The sequence below is a fragment of the Ascidia mentula genome, chromosome 3 (assembly GCF_947561715.1).
Source record: "Ascidia mentula chromosome 3, kaAscMent1.1, whole genome shotgun sequence".
Lineage (NCBI taxonomy): Eukaryota > Metazoa > Chordata > Ascidiacea > Phlebobranchia > Ascidiidae > Ascidia > Ascidia mentula.
This window is the reverse complement of record NC_138568.1, coordinates 18,453,346-18,467,572: the sequence shown is the minus strand read 5'-3', so window position 1 is coordinate 18,467,572 and position 14,227 is coordinate 18,453,346. Positions and strand designations below refer to the sequence as shown.

General features: G+C 38.2%; 1 protein-coding gene across 1 annotated transcript; it reads right to left on the bottom strand.

The window, feature by feature from the left end:
- Nucleotides 1–362: 362 nt before the first annotated feature.
- Nucleotides 363–4,105, bottom strand: LOC145895299 (uncharacterized). The gene is made up of 7 exons (XM_082984088.1): nt 3,997–4,105; nt 3,565–3,629; nt 3,382–3,477; nt 2,801–2,975; nt 2,260–2,397; nt 1,413–1,601; nt 363–1,044 (listed from the first exon to the last, which is right to left on the bottom strand). Exons 1-7 carry the CDS (start codon nt 4,094–4,096, stop codon nt 929–931), a joined length of 879 nt encoding a protein of 292 aa, XP_082840214.1. The 5' UTR covers nt 4,097–4,105; the 3' UTR covers nt 363–928.
- Nucleotides 4,106–14,227: the final 10,122 nt, after the last annotated feature.

The window sequence follows — 14,227 nt, the reverse complement described above, 5'->3', positions numbered from 1 at the left end:
TATTTGTCAATCCATTTTATTTACCCCACAGTCGGCAACACACGCGATACAAATTGCCGAATGCAATGACATATGTCGGACGATCGGTTAAATCCATACTTGGTCCTAGCAAAAGACAAGACAGTAATGTTTTCATGGAATCGAATGATGGGTATGATCCTTACTTGGTCCAACAGCTGGGTATAAGAGTTATACTTCGCCAAATTTTGAGGTTTTTTTATGAAAAGTCGACGAAACCAAACAAATTTACTCGATATCGTTCGTAAACTGCAATTAAACAAAAATAAATATTCATGCAGAAAGAACCGGTTATATGACCACTCGACACGATTTTAATTAATTATTGCCAACGCGTTGGAGTTTCCGGCACGTGCAAACGACACGTTGTCGATAATGGATTGTGGCTTTGAATCATAGTGTTTATCTTACGCACATCTTATTGCGTTAAATTGGCAAACGAACTGAAAAGCTGCAAACGCAATGCACGAATGCAGCTAAACTTAATTTTTTTAATGTTTTCAGGAATTTGATCACCTATTTTATCGACTTTGTATTTAATGTTTTATTTTGCCCAATTTCGTTGATGTGCGTGGTTAGTTTTGCTTCTGCTTGTGTGAGCATGGACATTAGCTACTGGTATGAAAGTAGCGAAGCTATATTGTGTCGATGCTTTTTGTATTTGTAAACAAACTTTCCAAGTTGCAGTTTGTCCCGATGGAATGAATTTTGGTTCCTACCTATGGTTGACAGGAGAGGATGCGGAAAGCGTGTTTGCTAATATGTGCAGTGCTCGATTTTGCATATTTATTATATGATGTATAATTGCTATAGGATTGTCTGCTGCAGTTGCAGTAAATGGTTAACCGGTTATACATATATCACAATGAGTCAACGTGTTTGCAGCAACATGTCGAAGTATTTGTGCGTGTTACTCTTCTTTAATTTCCTTCTTTCCAAAATTGGTCTGAAGTGAACCTCTGAACATCCAAGTCACCATCGAAGCTACAGCCATTCCAATGTAAATCCACTGGTTCAGACGAAGTTCTGCTCATAACATATTGTGTCAGATAAAATGCAGAACAAAATAAAAGGATCATGATTTGTGTTTCTATAATAAAATAATAAATTAGCTCAAAAGAAGTTTGAGTAAATTTAATTGTGTCATATTAAAAATGCATGCAAAGTCGATACGCACATGAACAAGAAACGTGAGGCATAAATTGGCATGGGCACTATTAAAACCATAAGGGTTATCGAGTCAGGCGCACAAGAACAACCACATTCAAAGTGACACTTTTAAACTCGTAAGTAAATCAGCCCCCTGTAGAAATCCCTCGCCTCTGGTTAAATCGCCACCAGTTTACAAATAGCATGACTTAATTTGGTTTTCATTTAAGGTTTCTTTTTCTTACCTCCGTCCCACATACGATTTTTAACGGACAGAACAGAAATAGCGGTGTAGCAAAACGTCGGATAAACACTTTTTATGTGCTTTGTATGGCTCGGGTACATGAAGATATCCAAAATAACCCAACCGATGAACAACAAGATAAGTCCAGACAAGGACATGGTTCCACAAGTAGTTCTTGGGTCGCACAAACCTTGACAAAAAAATTTTTATGAGAAATTTTTCCACAGGCGTGAAGCTAACATATATTACTCTAAAAAGTATTTTAGTTTTCCTAATACAGCGGTTGACTTAAAGACTGGGGATCGCGGTTGACTTAAAGACTAACAACTATTATACTCGAAGGAAAAGGAAACAAAAATCAAATAAAACTAGTTTTGCGCTAGGGAAGGCGCGAATGAACTACGTATGAGACCTTGTGTTATCGAAATCTCTGTTGTTTTTACGGCCAACAAAGACTTGGTAACAGATTTCTCGAACAACACCTGTAACTAATTCTAAGGCATTTGTTTGACGTTTTCTTAGCTTTATATATTTCGTCTGTGCTTGCAGGCATCATGGTTATCGCTATTTGAGTAAGATTCTATTTGAATATGCGATACCGATGTATCCAAAAGTTATATTGGAATGATAAAATTTTGGAGGTTAGGTTTCAAGTCAGGCACCAAAGCATTTTTCTATTATGAACTGCCGATCGCGCAACCTTTGAAAACTGATTATTTAAAAACGAACAAAGCGGGCAATAATAAAAAAATTAAATAAAACCCACTTTAAATGATTCAGTGATTTACCATATTTAGGATACAGTCTGCGTCACTCATTTACTGATGGAAAAGAAATAGTACATTTACCACTTAATGTAGGTTGGTTCACTGGACCATGGTAACCAAGCCCAGCTGCCCCGAGGAATGTGACAGCTTGTTGGGTCCAAACAACAAACATTGGAGCAAGTTGAACGGCAAGAATATCGTACCACGAAAATTGGGAAGCTTGAAACAAAAATAATCAACATAGTTCATCCGATGTTTAAGAGTGAAAGACCAAAATTACGTTCAAAAATTTATGTTTTTTTCGAATTAAACTTTTGTCTCTTTGCAACTATTGGTTTTGCAACTAACGTTTTAGCACCTAACAGGTTGAAAATGGAGCGAAAAATCTTCAGTTTTAGCCGTGCCACAAACCAGTGTTGCATTGTCAGATGAATAGCTGTACCCAGTAACAGTGAATATTTTGCAGAGGTTTAGGTTTTGTGACATTCGGTGCCACCTATTAAAACAGGTGGCCCGATTAAGTGAAATAAATTGCAGTTGATTCATTGAATAAAAGGAGTAAAGGCGAAGGTTCACGAAGCACCAAACCAAAGCAATCAATGCCATAATGATTCAACCTCACCTGTAAGCTTCTTTTGTACTTTGCCTCTTTGTTGTAGGGCCCCATAGGTAGCAAAAATAAGAGTACAGTTCATTAGCAGTAAGTGAGCACAAGCGTAAAATAACTTGCCGAAAGAATAGGTGTAGGTGAAGCAAGTCAAGGTAACTTGCCCACCGATCCAACCCACATGGAAAATCTGTAACGTTTAGAAGCGTAGAATTGTCAAATTTACTTTCTTTGATGCAAACTGTGTGTGATAAATACTTTGTAAATTATTCAACATTTCTGTTGATTCTGACCGATATAATAGTTTCTGCTTTGTTTATTGTTTCAGTTCCCTAATAAATCGCATATAATTCTTAATAAACAAAAAACCTGGAATGATTCCCCACTGACATCCTCTATGACGTTGTTTTACGTTACTTTTGTAATTATGTTAAAAAAAAAATATCAAAGTACCGTAAGTTTGTTGCTAATGCTGCCAGGCATATTACTCAATAATTGAAGGCACTTCTGGCAAAAAAACTTGTTTGTTGAATAACGACCGAAACGTCGTCCAAACAAGTTTTTTTGGCAGAAGAGCCTTAAATTATTGATTGTACCGTTAGGTTTGGAAGGTTTTGCTTGGACCGCAGTTTCCACCACCAACCGTGGAATATGGTCGTACCGATATACACTATTGCCCAGTAGGTCCACATCTGAAATAAAAAAATGCTTGATTTGCAATCTGTGCTTGAATTGTTGCCATTTCAGAAAACTTGGAATTGTTCAAGACAAATACTTACGAAAAACCGTGGAGGAAGAATGTCCACGGTGTATAATTGGCGAAATTTTGGTCGATCCAATGAACCTGAATGCAAAGTGTAGAAAAGTTTGCAAAGCTTTTTTACTCCATGTAGAAGATAGTGAGCCAAAAATCATATGCAGAGTGTAGACGGTGCGCATTGTTTACATCAGTGCAGCTGGCAAATTAGACTGCAAGATCGTGCTTAGTCATCAGCACCACTAATGAAATCAAATCAGTTTTGTTTTGTTTCACTTGTTGATGAAAAGTAACATTATTATATAACTTGGCATCATTTTGCCTTTTGAAATTGTTTTTCAGCCAGTTTTTGTGTTTGTGTTTTGTTCCTGCAGGGTAAAACTTCGAGGGTGATAGCAAAGGGCTTCGAGGGTAGATAGCAAAAAAAAATTTTTGTTTGACAAATCCCACTTACCTGGGAAATCTGGTAAATACACTGGAGTGAGAAGAATCAACGTTAAGTTAATTACTGTCAGACTCAATACAATGAAAATGCAACATGCTTGAAAATCCATATTTGAAACTATGGCTGCAAAAAATCCAAGTTCAAGATGAAAGTAAAACAACATTAAAGGTTGCACAAGGAAAATAAGTGGTCAGTCAATAAGGTGCACAGACATCAATTCATTGTTAGCTTGCATTCAATTAAAAACTTTAGCAACTTGAACCGTGCACTGTCGAAACGACCAACTAAATACGGAAACGCTGGCTTTCCTTAGTTTTACTTACAGAGCACACTGCAATTTACGCTTTTATTTAAATTACATGGCTTTCTTTAGCGCCAGCAGTCAACAACACATTGCGTCCTTGACATTTATAAACAAGTGGAGCCAATGATTAAGTGATTAAGTGAGCGCCCAAACAGATGACGGTGATCAATTATCACCACAAAGCGGAAGTCTTTGCCTGGCCGTTTGGTTTGCGATCTTCTAAGAGTCGCACCAAGCTGCACTGATGAGACCTTGTAGGTCGAAACAGTGGCCATCTGTCTTCAGCTCACTTAAATATTGCCTCCTTGGCTACATTGCCATTTTTATTGTGGCCACGTGACTAACCACATGTGTTGCACTGCGTTTCCCTTCAATAATCACTGCAAAAAGTCACCCACGAACTAACGTTACCAAAAGACCTGTAACTGTGTGCCATAACTACATGATGACAAAAGAACGATTGCGTGACGTAGGTTGCCGACACAACAAAACGGAAAAGTTTGGGATTTTGGTTTGCAATCCGTGACGCAATATTGCCTGTCACGTCTTTAGCCATCGTGCTATTTTACTTCCTAATTGTCGCGGGTTTTCAAAATAACTCACAAAGAATGATGGACGATGAACGTCTGCTGATCTTCAATCACTCTTCGTGGGTTGTTTTGGATAACTGACAAGACAGGACAGATCCGTCGGTACCACTTAGCAAACAGGCTGATTCTAGTTGTCTAAATGCCATTTTTCGCTTGTCGCGGGTGAATTGTCAAGTAAAACTTTTAATGCCAAGTAAACAAGTCCACACAATAACCAGACAAAAATAGAATAAATCGTAGTAGTGAAGGTCGGATGCTGTTACGGAAGTGACTCTATTGCGTCACAAGCCTAATTACTGTTGTTTACAAGATATAATGCGACAATGTACATGTTTCATAAACTGTTTCGCTTTCCACGTTATTTGGCAGACGACAGTAAGACATTGAAAAAACAGCCATCGCGTCATCAATGGGCCTGACGTCACAATCCTGCAGACAAAGCATTGTTCCTCCAATCTTTACCTGCAGTATTGTGACGTCGGGCCCATTGATGACGCGAGATCGGAACCACGAATTGTGCGACTAAATGCAAACCTTACTTTTAGCGATCTACTAAACCATTGCTTCCGACTTTTCACATCGGCGGTAGGGTAAAATTAAAAAGAAAACACAGTAATGTACAACTTGCTGCTTTGGAGACCTGTTTTAGGTTGAGAAACAATCATGTAAACTTTTTTACACAAACTTTGCAAAAAAGTAGCATCATCTGGCAAATTTAATTTTCAACTAAATTTTTGCTCTGTATTTCCATGATTCAGGTTGTTACGTGTTTACGTAACATGGCATTCAGAATATTGCGAAGATTGGTCACAAAACAGCCAGATTACGTAATTGAATAACGTCAGAGCATCTCATTTCAAAATGAATTTAAACCTCAATTGTATTTTGACCAACGGACTAAGGGTTGCTATACGTGATATATTTGTATGTTAATTAACTGTATTTCGATCAACCGAATAAAGGTTGTCACGCAATGTATGTCCAGCGTTGTTTGTAATGTTATATAACATGTTCACGTTTTCGTGCGACCTGTCCCGATTTGTGCAACCGTTGTCACGCAATTCCAAGAAATGTTTCTTCCTTCGACCGATATGACATCAGATCTCCTGCATAGGAAAGGGGGCAACCCTGTTTTCGAGTCATTGCTTGCCAAGTCTAAAGGTCACTGATCGCTAGGTCTGTTGATAATCGTGTTTTGCAGAAATGTCAAGCCGTCTTTCATCCATAGGTTATATAAGTGAATGGCTTCTCGTATAATTAAGTCTAAGTCTACTCTAGTCTACTTCGTTTTCATGTAACTTTGCGTTTTGATTCGATATATTTTTGCAATCTTCTTAAATAAATAGTTTCGTACTTTTACATCTGGTTTTGTTATGAAACATAACAGCAACTCACATGCGATCTTATGTCAAATGCCCTAATCAAATAGGATTTTCTTACCAACTGTTAAGTAACATTTTTAGGACACAACTTTAAGCTGACATTGGGGATATAGGTCGCAACAAGTAGCATAACGGGTTCAATCGAGTGTACGACTTATTACAAGTAGCAATTAATCAGTAAAATATACCATCAGAAAACTTGTGAATGCGCAACGTTTGGCACAATAGTTAACGATTTAGTTTAGGTGTAGAGTTCCTTAGTAAACCTCACATTAGTTTATTGTCTGTTTTAAGGCAAATGGGCCTCGGGTCAGCAGACCTTGGCTTCATGTTACATTCTTCAGTAATATAATATAATTAGTCGTTTTTAGCAACTAAAATATGTTTATTCTTTTAAGCCTTATGAATCCAAGCAGTGCACGTTACAGAGTTAGCATGGCATTATTCTCCAGACTGCAAACGCAGGCAGCCCAGAGGAGAGGCAACAATTTACAGTATTTCATGAACTAGCACTTGACAATTCAAATCGATTTGCTTCATAATTTAGCTTGGTAATTATAAGATCGTTACACATCAAGCATACCGGCTTTTCTTACTACACCTATGCACCTACACCTATATTAAGTGCGTTGAGGTACTTGGTTTGTCAATTCACACTTTCTCCGTTTACTCGAAATCACAAAAAGTATCCACTGCCTTGAATGCCAACTTTGAAACAACAACCTGTTCTTTATTTTGCTCCAACCAGCAAACCGTAGTAAACCGTTTTCTGAAGACGACAAATCAGACGACAATTCATAAACACTTTTACAGCGAACATTCCGAAAAATTCTTTGCCAAGACAAATTTCGCAGAGGCCACGCGCAAGTACGTAAAAGACCGGTGGTAACGTGACATTACAAGTAACACGTACATATATCACACTTCCACCAGGTAAGTTTCGAATATATTCAAAACAAAACTCTCTCCGGTACACTTTAAATCAACCAGCACGATTGAAAATGTACCAAAGACTTGCTGAAAGAAACGGCATAACTTGATATTAACACGCTGCAAACATCACTTTAAATTTTGTTGTACTGGAACGTAAAGGCAAACAGCTTTGACTGAAAAGCCAACAATCTTTTCTGACTTTCTTATTGAATTATATCTCTCTTCCAATTATAACTGCATTTCCCTTTAAGACGCTGCAAACGATCAGAACAGAATGTCAGGCTTGCAAAAGCCAACGATGGTCAGTAAGTAAATGACAACGCCAGCGGGCATATGAAAAAAAGTTTGAATCACGGTAGCGTTTATACTAGCTTTAGTTATCACACGGTGTGACTTTGACAAACGCTATCAGTGACGATGTACAGGAAATTACTCACAACAAAGCCGACGGTTAGGCGCCATGTATAGCCTTTTTTTGTTGGTAATAATAATCCGTTGCATTCTCTTGCAAAAGCATGATTTCGTGCAAGGTTTTCATGTATCAGCCAGGAAATAGGGCGGTTCCCGCAGTCGAATATTTCAAAGCCTGTTTACATTAAAGCCACAATTGTGTAATCCATCGACACTCTTGCGTCAACGTACCATGCAACCTGTGAGCTATAAAACGTTTAAAGTATACAGGTCCTACTGATTGAACGACTTACGCTGTATCTACGATCTCAACATATATTTCGACTAGACTGGGTTGTTAAAGCTACTGCAAAGTATCTCAAAAGTAATATATGCAAGAAATGCATTTCTAGCCTTAAATTTGATCTACAAAACTCTCAACATAAAAAGGTCATAATAAAACGACAACAATAAACTAAAACGTAAAACGTACAAAACGTTATCCAAATATTGTAAAGTTCTATAGTAAAGGGTCATTGCATGCAAAAGTGTATGTAGCAGCATGACAAGGTATTGTTGTGTTTTACTCTTCTTTTAATACCTTCTTCCAAAAATTGGTCTGCAGTGAACCTCTGAACCTCTGAACATCCAAGTCATAATCGAAGCTACAGCCATCCCAATGTAAATCCACTGGTTCATGCACATAACATATATCAGGTAAGTCACCAAAGCAGTGATGATTTCTGATAGATCAAAGTAGTGACCCTGTTTACAGCTCACTAATAATATGTATTGTCGTCGGAATTCACGTATAATTTAAACAAACGGCAAAAATAACTTAAAAGAAATCAAATACATACGCAGTACGAAACCATGGGTCGTTTTATGTATTTTTTTCGGTCACATTTACGATTTTATTGGAATTTAAAAAAAAGCTCATTGTTCACAACGTGTAACAAAACCATTGAAGCATTAGGTGAGGTGTTTTCAACCTACGTCCGCACAGCAACTTTACCAGGCCCGCAACGTCTTTGCGAAGGGCAATAACTAATCTCCGTCCCACACACGATTTTTGACAAACAGAATAGAAATGGTGTAGCAAAACGTCGGATAAACACTTTTAATATGCTTTGTATGGCTCGGGTACATAAAGATATCCAAAATAACCCAACCGATAAACAACAAGACAAGTTGAGGCAAGAACACATTTCTACAAGTAGTTCTTGGGTTTTTTGCTATCAGGGATCGGTGCTGACATTTCCATTTATTTTTGACAAACTAGTATCATTTCAATTACAAAATCTAATGCAGCAATATACAGATGTCCGAAGGTTCCGCAATGTTAACTGGCATCGACTATAAAGTACCGGCTTTTGGTGGAAACCGGTCTACCAATTTTACAATGGCAGGAAATAGGCATTGAATTTACCGGTCAATGTCGGTTGGTTTATGAGACCATGGCAACCGAGTCCAGATGCTGCAAGGAAGGTGATAACGTGTTGTGACCTAGTAAGAAATATTGGAGCGAGTTGAACCGCAAGAACATCGTACCACAGAAATTAAGAAGCTTGAAACAAAATTAATCAAATTAGTTTAGCACTGTTTCGACCTGTAATGTCTCATTAGTGCAGCTGTTAAGTGGCACTGTGCTAGCTTTTACACTAGCAGGCACACTAGTCTCCACTTTGTGGTACCTTTCGGTCAACGTCGATCTGCAGGGTACCCTATATACTAAGTACCGAACAACAGAGACGACGAACCACTGTGGAGCGCACTATGGCCAAACGGATCTGCTTGGAAACCGATAGTGCAAAAGGCAAAAAAACACCAATGCAATATATGTGCAAAAAAAGCCATAATATTGCAAAGCTGCAGACAGGGTGTGTACACGCACTGTTTTGACCTGTAAGGTCTCATCAGTGCAGCTTTGGTGATTACACTATTTTATCAAAGATTTCTGAAAACGCTCATTACTTTGTTGAACAACACGCAAAGATACTCACTGTTAGCTTTGGTAAGTTTTTCGTGGATCGAATTCTCGACCACCAGATTTGGAACATAATAATGCCAGGATATTCAATCGACCACACTGGAAACATCTGGAAAAGAAAAGAAATGTTTTTGTTTTCCACCAATTAATTTTCCCAACGGTTAACGGGTTAATGTCTCTTTCATTTCAGAGATCAATGATTACAAATGTTTCGGTCGAAACACCGCTAAACTGGAGAAGTTTGAAACCAAGTGTTTCTGATTACCGTCAGTCAGTTAATTTATGAAATACGAAAAATCGATTTCGCCTACAAAGGCATCATCAGTTTCTGCAAATAAAATGCAATAAAGCACTCGAAGCTACCTGTACACAAGATAGGCAAGCAAATAAAATAAAACAAAACTAAAATGATGAATACACTGTGGCCCCTACTACTACTACATCTGCCCAACTGCGAACTGCACTGCTGTGCAAGGCTTTCTAACACCGGAGGCAGAAAGATAAGGGAGTGCGAATCACGTGAGCACGTAAAAGAGTAATGACAACCCGCAGCATGAACGCAGGACGTCATTGAACAACATTAAATAAAATTTTAAAAGATGTACTTGTCCATAAAACCACACAACAACATAAAGCATAACCAGCACCCGCAATTGCCAACGAATTCGGGGAGGATCATTTTTTTAATGTTTATTGAGGCTTGAGTGCGGTTCAGCCATTTTGCTTCGCACACATCCAGCTTTACGGCCATTGGTTGTTCTACGAATACCACCGAAAAACAACTTGAAATGCTCAGTTGCGTTCCTGCCAGTGGGTGCGCGTTTGCAAAGTGGTGGCGCAGAGCCGTTTAGTCGCTACCTCCCAACTTGCCTTGAGCTGAATTCCAGTCTGACCGGTGCTGTGTCCATCTTATTGAAAATTTATTTTTGGTTTGGCCAACATATTGTTCCTGACAGATCATGCATGTCGCAACATAAATGCCGAAAATCGCACACGTCAGATGTTACAGCAGTTTGTATTGTTTGCCTGTTTTTGTTGTTATTGTGGACGTTTCGGTAACCATGGATGTGTTTGCCTGTAGAAGTGTTTATCAATGTTATGGCCTGCATGTTCGAAAAATTGGTATATTTAAATAACCCACAAATTTAGGTTATTTACATTGCTATAAATAAATAACGTAATATAAACCGTTATACATCAGGAGGTTAATTTTCTTTCAAATAATATCCCAGAAACCAGGGCTTCAAAACATTGTAGCGAGATAATATCCACTCTGTAGAGTATGGGAAACTGAAGTCGATACATCGTTCCCAAAACAACACAAAACACAAGTGATTAAAGCGATTTCAGTTGTGAAGTGCCTACACTGATTTTGATCAAAAATTGTTGGTTCTTGCTTAGAAATTTTTAGACTGCTTTTTGTTTCAATCCTGGGTATTCTTACTTATTTTGACACTTTTTTAAATAACCACACTTATCAGGAAGATATGATAAATAAAGTGGTGTGGTAAATATCGTTATCAAGTTGGCAGTTGTTAAGCTTATAGCACAGCATAAATGTAAAATACTTGCAAATCTATATTCCTGCCACACAGAATCTAAGCAGAAAAAAACATAAAAGATGGCAGCTGATTTTGAAAGCATATAAAGTACTTACTCGATTGTTAGCCGCCCTCGATTGTAAGCCGCACGTAAATGTAAAAAGCAAACTTAGGTGCTCTGCATCAATATTTGTCAACAAATCAGCGTCCTCTTGAACAACTGTTTCAAAACTTAGCAATACTTCACCGAACTATAACAAAAATAGGGCATTCGATCTTTCTTGCCAACACTACAACTATAATTCCCCTGGTATATACAGTAAGCATTGCAGAAAGTATGCCTTAACTATAGGGAACAGGTATGAATTACGGAAATGGACGCCTATATATTCGTGATGTGTTCAAGCTTCACATTGCTTCCTTTGCAAACTGAAAGTACAACTTTCTCCACTGCTAGGTTGGTTTTTGAAAGCCCTCTAACACCGGTGCTTATATAACCTTTTTACAGACTGTTAGCACTTTTTTCGACAAGAAAATTTTAACCGCACAATGCGATCTAACCCATGAAATGGTTCTGCAGCCCAGAGCAGAGGAAACAATTTACGCTATATCATGAACTTACACTTAACCGTTCACGTGTAAAACAGGATTTCCTTAATAATATATCTTTGTAATTATAAGGTCGTTGCATACTAAGCAAAATTTTGTGACGATGTGCAAAATTTGTTGATTTGCTTTGTCATTGAGTACCGGAACGTTGCAGAGAATATTGTTAAATTTGCTTAACAATGATGACGAGGGTCGCACGTATCAATAGACTGAAAATTAGGTGTAGTTCCAACAGTTCTCAAGGTTTATGTTGTAGCCGCACACCCATGTTTCCCAACTTAATTCTTCACACATTTGGAACACAGACGGACCAAAGGCTGCAGACGAAACAGTCTTCTGGCATCCGGCTCGATGGCAAACCTTTTTTTCATGTAACTTGTTAAATACCCGTTCGCACTGTACTCTAACAATCTCTTATTTCACTTTGCGATTTAACTAAGCAACTGAAACAACGCCGTAATCACTCGAATCTTAGCTTTCACGCGCACCGTTATAATTGCGGCACTCGCACATAAAGTTGTGGAATGCGGCTCCACTGTAAAAACTTTGGCGTTTGTAAAAGTTCCACCATTGTATATAGACAACTTTTTAGGTGTATCATAACCAAATTGAAAAAAGTCGTAACAAGAAGTGAAAAAATTCAACTGAAAAGGCCAATATATCGGGTGATTGTAACCCGCACCATGTTACCAATAATCACAACAAACTCTCATATCCGCACTGTTGCGCATGAGGTTGAAAAGCACTGCCCTGCGCGTACTTTTTTTATGCTCGATTGGTGATTTAACAAAAAACATTCGAGTTTGGCAATGAATGAGCGGGTAAAAGCAGGCACAATTTGGTCCACATTAGCTGGCTACTAACTTCGACGCGCACCATTGTATGGGTCGTTGTCGGGTTGTGGTAGCCTTGATTCTCGAGATATTAAGTTCCAAATTACAAAAATGATTTTACAAAAAACTATTACATGTTCGCGAGAAAAAAGAAATGGTGTTTCAAAGACAACCCGACAAATAAAGCACCGCACGTAGGTTGCAGTTAAAACATCTTGGATCGGCAATTTCGATGTGAAAAGTTTGTTTATTATGCACCGAAGGGTGGTTGAAACTAAAAGGTAAATTCCCTATGGTCATCGAAATCAGTTGTGCACTGCATATGATGCTTAGAGGCCTCTGATCTATGCAGTAGTTCACCATTTAAACTAAATTGAATTAATATTTAATTGCGAATCATAATAATTATGGAAACATTTTTCTTGTGGTTGGATTTTATTTCATTTTTCCATTTCGTCTTATGAAACAGAAAAGAGGCGTAGAATTTATTCCTCGGTTTCTATTGGTTAGTCACGCTTGACTGCAAATTTCCAGTCACACACATTTATTAAAACAGGCATAAAAATGATAAATTTCATGACCAATTCACATGGCACAATTAACTATTGATGACCACATGTTGGAAAGCCTCGCTACCTGTAATTTGTAATAGAGGTCATTAAAGTTTGCATCTGTGTGCACAACTAGGCATGCAGCAAAATACCAGAGGGATGTTAGTTGACAAAAAAAAAATCGCCAGTTAACAAAAGTTTGAACGCGCGTTACTCGGCCACCTTACGAGGTAGCGCCATGATTTTTTCACACGATACAGATCATAGGCTGATCTTTCCAACGATACCAAAATTATTAAAAAAAAACATATTCATATTTGGTTATTAATATCATATGCGTATTATGACATAAGTCGCGAAAACAAGATTCGCTTCGCTAAATTTTAAAGCATAACATTCTACGCGCTAAACCCTTTCAAACGATATCAAAACTTTTGAAAAATTCGCTGGGGCTTGTACAGAAAAATGAATTTATATTTTTGAAACATGAAAAAATATCGATTTTTCCCTAATAACTTTTTTTATCGTTATGGCCCAAGTTTTAATTTACAACCATACGAAAGCCCAAAAATCAAGCTTTCCAAAAATATTAAACATGTCTAAAAACACATTGAGCTGCCGCTGTACGAGCCGAATACACTTCAACCCTACACCCCCCACTGTAAACACGGTTTAGGGGTGCTCTGGTGCATACTTTCACCGATAAATGTTGCTACAAAGCGAGTCGCAAGCTTTTCTTTTGCACAAACCACCTTATACCATCCCACTATCGAATGAAATCAAAGTTGAATCAATTCAGTCAGAGATGCTATGCTAAATCCAACGATTACTTACTCAAACCCGACCGTCGCCCGCCCCTTTTTAAACCGCCAAGCCATATGTATGGGCGTCACGTACTTTCGCCGATAAATGTTGCTACAAAGCGAGTCGCAAGCTTTTCTTTTGCACAAACCACCTTATACCATCCCACTATCAAATGAAATCAAAGTTGAATCAATTCAGTCAGAGATGCTATGCTAAATCCAACGATTACTTACTCAAACCCGACCGTCGCCCGCCGCTTTTTTAAACCGCCAAGCCATATGTATGGGCGTCACGTACTTTCGCCGATAAATGT

What these genes read in the sequence shown, in the direction of transcription:
- LOC145895299 (XM_082984088.1), bottom strand. Translation starts at nt 4,096, where the DNA reads ATGGATTTTCAAGCATGTTGCATTTTCATTGTATTGAGTCTGACAGTA. An exon ending in GAACCAACCTACATTAAGTG is followed by an intron (nt 1,602 to 2,259) that starts GTAAATGTACTA and finishes TTTTTTGTCAAG; the next exon opens with GTTTGTGCGACCCAAGAACT. An exon ending in AAATCGTATGTGGGACGGAG is followed by an intron (nt 1,045 to 1,412) that starts GTAAGAAAAAGA and finishes TGTTATGAGCAG; the next exon opens with AACTTCGTCTGAACCAGTGG.